We start from the raw sequence: 7,807 nt of genomic DNA, 5'->3' as shown, positions 1-7,807 counted from the left end.
TGGCGTCGTGGTTAGGCCATCGGTCTACAGACTGGTAGGTACTGGGTTCGGATCCCAGTCGAGGCATGGGATTTTTAATCTAGATACCGACTCCAAACCCTGAGTGAGTGCTCCGCAAGGCTCAGTGGGTAGGTGTAAACCACTTGCACCGACCAGTGATCCATAACTGGTTCAACAAAGGCCATGGTTTGTGCTATCCTGCCTGTGCTGTGGGAAGCGCAAATAAAAGATCCCTTGCTGCTAATCGGAAAGAGTAGCCCATGTGTGGTCCTTAACCATATGTCTGACGCCATATAACCGTAAATGAAATGTGTTGAGTGCGTCGTTAAATAAAACATTTCTTTCTTTCGAAACTTGAAACTTTATTTCCGTACACTCGAATGACATCATCTGAGGAATCATTGTACAATGGGTATTTACAGTGACTGACAAGATAACAGGAGCTCGTCGTAGAATATATACAAACCTAATTCAAAATAGTTATATACACATTTTAAAATGAAGACACATGGTATTGTTAACATCACAGGATATTGTCCTAATATTAATTTTTGTTTAATAGTATGGAGTAAATGTAAACACTTGTGACCCGTGTCATTTGGCTGAAGAACATTTAAACGTTCTACAACAAATAACCTGTCACTCCTAAAATGGAAATGATCAATTTCTTCATTTTTTCTTTTGTTTAACGACACCACTAGAGTTCACCGATTTATTAATCACTGGATGTCTAACATTTGTTAATTTTGACATAAAGTCGTAGAGAGGGGAAAAAAAACCGACGCACTCAACACATTGTATTTACGGTTATATGGCGTCAGACACCCGCTACATATTTTCATTAGTAGCATGGGATCTTTTATTTGCATCATCCCACAGACAGGACAGCATATACTACGGCTTTGATATACCAGTCGTGGTGTACTGGCTGGAATGAGAAATAGCCCAATGGCCCCACCGACGGGGATCAACCCTAGACCGGTATGCACTCTCCACTACGATGTCAAATACTGAATACATTGTCTTTTACAAAAACTTTGGGTTGATATTTACCTATTTTTGTCAGATATATGTCCAATGAATTAATGAATTTAGGAGATTGGAAATGTATTTTTCCGGACTTTATTTTTGCAATGCTTCAAGCTAAAATTTTGTATAGAGCTTTATCATATATTATTACAGATCAAGTTTGACTTTCATGACGATTTGGGAAGGGAAGTACACCAGTGGTAAAGTGCTTGCTTGATGCGCGGTCAGTCTGGGATCGATCCCCGTCGGTAGGCCCACTGGGCTACTGTTTTCGCTCCAGTCAGTGCACCATGACTGGTACATCAAAGGCCGTGGTATGTGCTATCCTGTCTATGGGGTGATGAATATAAAATATCCCTGGCTACTCCACATTCATTACAATTCATTATTATAATATGTACTCCACATTCATTAGTATACATGTACATAATAATAATAATGTACACATCCTATTTATACACTTCACATTCATTACAATACATATAATCTACACATGATTTACACACTTTTCATATAACCTACACTCTGCATTCTTTAATATAAATGTATTATGCATTCCACAATTATGATTATATATATGATCTACTCTTCACATTCATTACTATACAAACAAAAAGGAATGTGTTGTCTAGATTATATGAATAATAATGAACGGGGAGTGCAGATTATGTGTATAATAATGAATGTGGGGTGTAGATTATAAGTATAATAATCAATGGGGAGTGCACATTATATGTATATTTAATTACACAAAATGTCATTTGGTATGATTGTCAATTGATAGTAATGAATGGGGAGTGTATATTATATGTATAATAAAGAATTGGGAGTGCAGATTATATTTATATAGTAATGAATGGGGAGTGCAGATTATATATATGGTAATAAACAGAGTGTATATTATGTGTATAATAATGAATAGGGAGTGCAGATTTTATGTATAATAATGAATGGAAAGTGCAGCGTATATGTAAAGTAATAAATGAGGAGAGTAGATTTGTCGTATAATAAGGAATGGTGTGTGTGTGTGTAGATTGTGTATACTAATGAATGTTGAGGGTAGGTTATATGTATAATAATCCATGTGTATATTATTGTCTAATACGCTGATACCCACATATGTTACTAACATGCACCACAATTAAGTTATCTTTATTTGATCTTCATTCTTCTGTTTTGCTAGATACAATCATTTTCCATTTTTAACGGAAAATCGTTTGCAAGGTCGTCTAAAATTCGCTTTTCTTCCATTGTCTTTCAGATCGTCCATCTAACTTCCTTTAGTTAAAACATTATAAATGTCGTTAAACAAACAATGGTTGTTCATGTCGGATCTTTAAGCATACAAGCTGGCACTTAACTGGGGTGGGGTAGGTCTGATGTAATTATTTTGTGATTATACAATATGAACCTGTTTAAGACCAAGCTTTGCAATGTTATCTCCAAATAATTTCTGTCATATTAATCGGAAGTAAGAGAAGCCAGTGATGGGTGAAGAGATTCTGGGATCCATCCGATCACCACATATGATGAGTTATTAGTTTTATTCTGCAAATTTGCAAGGGCGGATCCAGAAGAGTTTTAGCCCCTTTGGGTCCGCCCCTGATTCATATACCCAACACCCTCGTTTAGATTCGCCACTGAGATTTATACCAACTTTTTTCAAAGTGCACTGGCTATACAAACGTCAAAAACACTAGAAGTATATAATTATTTGAGTGCTTAAAAATATATTATACCCTACGTGTAATGGGGGAGTGCATATTATTCAGAGGGAATGCATATTATACATATAATATAGACGGAGGGAGTGTATATTATATGTATAATATGCACTGGGGAGTGCTTATGCTAAATATAATGTTGACTGGGGAGTGCATATCCAGGGTAGTGCAAATTATATGTGACACCAGTCCATTTATACTAATAGTATTGACTGTTGCAAGAGTTATCGCCCCAAATGTATAGTTGTCAAAACACAATTGTGGGTAAACTTGCCACTGGTGTAAGTTTACTTAGACGTTTTTTGCTAACGTTAACTCGCCTAGGTTTTACGCTACACTTTAAACCGAATGACCACGTTGGGAACCAGTCAAAATAGACTGCAAACGTTAACTTCACTGGCTTTCGCTGAACACTAGGCTGGACCTCCGAAAGCCATGATCACAAAGTTAAGTTCCTGTTTTATTTAACGACGCCACTAGAGCACATTGATGTTTTATCTTATCATCGGCTATTGGACATCAAACATATGGTCATTCTGACACTGGTTTTTTTAGAGGAAACCCGCTGTCGCCACATAGGCTACTCTATTACAACAGGCAGCAAGGGATCTTTTAGTTGTGCTTTCTACAGGCAGGATAGCACAAACCATGGCCTTTGTTGAACCAGTTATGGATCACTGGTCGGTGCAAGTGGTTTACACCTACCCACTGAGCCTTGCGGAGCACTCACTGAGGGTTTGGAGTCGGTATTTGGATTAAAATTCCCATGCCTCGACTGGGATCCGAACCCAGTACCTACCAGCCTGTAGACCGATGGCCTAACCACGACGCCACCGAGGCCGGTTGTGAAAAAAAAGAATAAAAAAAAAGAATGTAATACCAAGAAATTGGAAGTCATTGTGGACAATTGTGTTGTTTCGATTACAGCAAAATATACTTTCAAACCGACAGCACAGTTATCGTATTCAAAGTCGTACTCTGCATAAAGAAGAGTTAAAAAGATGTTTTCACAAAGTCGTAACTGTACCCGTGAATCAGGAGCTTCCTCCATTAGGAGGACTGCCACTTCTAAATACTTTTCATATTTGTCAAGAACCGAACACAAACCTCCAAATTTAATTTCTTTTACTTGCTTTATTGTCTTATGTTTAAAGGTAGGGTCAACTCCAACAAGAGCCTTATGTGTTGGAAAGATGCATACCCGGACCACCAACACATACTGACACTTTAGCAAATGAAAAACGCGTAATTTTAGAGTTAATAAAAAAACATGATTATTCCTGCTAACTGGGGGCAGCCATTTTGTTTCGTTTTTGTGACGTCCGGTGGGATAGCTTGGGGCGAAGTGACGTCAGCTCCTGACCATCTCCTGTATGTACAGTGTAAACACCCTCCCGCCCCGGAATCGACAACTGGCGATGTCAGAGGCTGAATCCGGGGTGGGCGTGCCTGAACCCTCGTGGATAGGGGCACGTAAATATAGTTACCCACCCAGTGTAAACAAAAGCAGTAATTTTCGACAAGGCGCTTCTCTTTGATCAACCTGACTTGTAAAACAGCATAAATGACGTAATAATATAATAAACTATTTAACTAAATATATTTCAAGTTGCATTAACGGAACAAAATGGGGTTATAGTATTTTTCTCTGTTTAATAATCCAAAGGAAAAATGTACACCATTACGCCTATTGATATGCTACGTTGGAGCTAAAACGACAGCCCACGATACCCAAGTCGGCAAGTGATAATTTTCTTTTCTTTGGGACTACGTAATTGGTCAGTTCTGTGGTTGTAGATGGAAAAGTCTACTTAATCAATAGTTTTACAGAACTATTTACAGTAATAAACCATGTCCATTACAATTTTAGGGGCGACAGGTAATATTCCACAATACCGGTATGTATTTTATGTCTAGACAGCGTCAATTAATTGGCTCGTCTGGTTACCAATCAAATACACACCTGCCAATCAGAAATCACAGGTAGAAGCAACTAACAGCATAGACCAATTAACTAAGAAAACACTCCGTGTATCATTTCAGTACGTAGGTTAATGCATGAGAAAAACATTGTTAATTGTTTCGACTTGTTGTGTAGCCACTTTGACAATGGTATTTTATTTTGTATTGAAAAAAAATATTTATACTATAGTGCTGGATATACTTGATGTGTATTATTACAGAACATTGCAATGTTTGACTATTTATCATCCCGCAAAAAACAGGTAGATTGTGTTTCTCTAGTTCTAAGGCTCATTCCTGACGTGCCGCGTTAAGTATTACGTAACCACCAGCTCGCCAGAGGGCATACTCACTGAGATGGTACAAAATGGCTGCGCCCGTTATATATAATAGTCGTCACATTTAACAGTTTTATTAATTAACTATACGATTATACGTGTTGATATTAAGCAATAATGTGCATTATATATCGTTGAATATGCATACCAGGCCAAATGCCGTAATTGTCCTCTCCTTTAACATTGTCATTTAACTTGTTACATTTTGCTTTGGTTGTAATTAACTGCTCAGCATGAATAATTTAAAGCAGCTCAGCATTTTCCACACATCGTTGGACAGTGGTAGGGCACGTTGCTATACTTGCAGTAACTACTTGACCACTCTGTGCCGCAAATGGCTGGATCAGATGCAGGACAAGTCACTGGAATAAAGAAACAAACAAATAATTGATAAATAAATTAATTAATAACTTAATAAATGATAAATAAATAAATAAACAAACAATTGATAAATAAATAAATAAATAAATAAATAAATCATAAATAAATAAAGCAAATAAATAACATAAATAAATGATAATAAATAAATAAATGATATTAATTTATATAAAAAAAAAAAAATGAATTTGTTTTTATTCTAACTGCATCTTTAATGCAATTGTTTGGTACTAATCACAATGTATAGCAACACGCAGTTTCAACCAGTGCTCCACGGCTGGTATATTAAAGGCTGTGGTATGTATTGTCCTGTATGTCGGAAAGTGCATATAAAAAAATCCTTGCCAATGGAAACATGTAGCGGGTTTCCTCTGATAATTACCAAATATTTGACATCAAATAGCCAATGTATAATAAATATATGTGCTCTAGTTGAGTCGTTAAACAAAATAAACTTTAAAAAAATTATGGAATAAAAACAAATCAAGATGTAATACAATGTAGTTTGTATTATACCTACATCTGAGAAAATAATACACTATTATTTTTATTACATACCCATTTAATCTTGCTATAGTAATAAAGACAATACTGACAGTGAAATATATATTTTAAAATATTTTATTGAACACATATGTGATACAAAATCTTGCATGCATATTACGGGTTCACCCGAATGACGTCATGTTTCTAGCCAGGACGTTCAGCGTTCCCTGAATTCAATAAAATTCAACCAACTTTCCAGACGAAGTAACTTGTGTTATTTAATTAAACGTTTGTTAATAGTAATATAGAAAGGTGATATGTAATTAATACAGCATCACACACTAGTTGGTTTGCTGTGTTATTTAATGCACTCGTTTATAGTGTGCAAGATTTATACCATTGTTATACTATTCTTGTGCACTATAAACTCGTGCAATACGTAAAATGGCAAAAACAAACTGGTTCGTGGTTCTCTCTATGTATAGAAAAATGCAACCCTTCTTTGTATAAAACAATAAAACTAAAAATGTTAAGAAATACTAGTCTGCAATGGAGCATAAGATACAGGATGTTGCAAACTCAAGTTCGAATATACTAATGAAACCCCGGATATAACAAAATCAGTTTGGAATAGAGAGACATACACAAAGGCAAACAAAAAGCAAACAGACATATATAACAATATCAGATAGACCGAATTTAACAGACACGCAGAGATAGACATACATACCTCATATATATATACACGTGTGTGTGTGTGTGTGTGTGTGTGTGTGTGTGTGTGTGCGCGCGCGCGCGCGCGAGGAAGTGTTTTGTGAAAATGCACTAAAATAAACTCACATGTTGTGCACGTATCCCCAGAATAAGCCGCTTCGCACCGACAAGTGCAGGTATTCGTGTCTAAAGTACCGTAGTTTCTACAGATCTTACCACATGCTGGAAAATAACATCTCTGTAATTAATAATATTATTATAATTGGGTTGACAGGATCAAGTGCATGTAGCCTGGATCAGGGTACCGTAGTTTCTACAGATCTTACCACATGCTGAACAATAACATCTCTGTAATTAATAATATTATTATAATTTGGTTGACAGGATCAAGTGCATGTAGCCTGGGTTAGCGTACGGTAGTTTCTACAGATCTTACCACATGCTGAAAAATAACATCTCTGTAATTAATAATATTATTATAATTTGGTTGACAGGATCAAGTGCATGTAGCCTGGGTCAGGGTAGCATAGTTTCTACAGATCTTACCACATGCTGAAAAATAACATCTCTGTAATTAATAATATTATTATAATTTGGTTGACAGGATCAAGTGCATGTAGCCTGGGTCAGGGTAGCATAGTTTCTACAGATCTTACCACATGCTGAAAAATAACATCTCTGTCATTAATAATATTATTATAATTGGGTTGACAGGATCAAGTGCATGTAGCCTGGGTCAGGGTACCGTAGTTTCTACAGATCTTACCACATGCTGAAAAATAACATCTCTGTAATTAATAATATTATTATAATTTGGTTGACAGGATCAAGTGCATGTAGCCTGGGTCAGGGTACCATAGTTTCTACAGATCTTACCACATGCTGAAAAATAACATCTCTGTAATTAATAATATTATTATAATTGGGTTGACAGGATCAAGTGCATGTAGCCTGGGTCAGGGTACCGTAGTTTCTACAGATCTTACCACATGCTGAACAATAACATCTCTGTAATTAATAATATTAGAATAAAACTATGTAACTTTAGTCTAGATGTCGGAAGCGCAGTGGTAGAGATGGGGGCCTCTGACCCCCCAACGCTGATGCTGGAGGGGACAGGGTGTGCGTTGACCGCCCTACCTCCACCCCAAGTTGAAAGATGATCTAAATATGGAT

At 36.5% G+C, this 7,807-nt stretch overlaps 1 protein-coding gene across 3 annotated transcripts in view; it reads right to left on the bottom strand.

The window, feature by feature from the left end:
• Positions 1 to 5,110: 5,110 nt before the first annotated feature.
• Positions 5,111 to 7,807, bottom strand: part of LOC121389472 (neurogenic locus notch homolog protein 1-like) — a 44,448-nt gene continuing 41,751 nt past the window's right edge. For 2 of the 3 annotated variants that reach the window (XM_041521120.1, XM_041521135.1), the window contains 2 exons: positions 6,758 to 6,853; positions 5,111 to 5,415 (listed from right to left, as the gene is read on the bottom strand). In XM_041521120.1, the coding sequence (XP_041377054.1) occupies positions 5,306 to 5,415; positions 6,758 to 6,853 (206 nt within the window). In that variant the 3' untranslated portion in view covers positions 5,111 to 5,305. Of the gene's footprint in view, positions 5,416 to 6,757; positions 6,854 to 7,552; positions 7,624 to 7,807 lie in introns of those variants that run through there. The other variant, XM_041521127.1, reaches the window with a different exon arrangement.

The sequence above is a fragment of the Gigantopelta aegis genome, chromosome 3, assembly GCF_016097555.1.
Source record: "Gigantopelta aegis isolate Gae_Host chromosome 3, Gae_host_genome, whole genome shotgun sequence".
NCBI classification, from domain to species: Eukaryota; Metazoa; Mollusca; class Gastropoda; order Neomphalida; family Peltospiridae; genus Gigantopelta; species Gigantopelta aegis.
The sequence above is the reverse complement of the archived record's forward strand: the minus strand, read 5'-3'. Positions and strand labels throughout refer to the sequence as shown.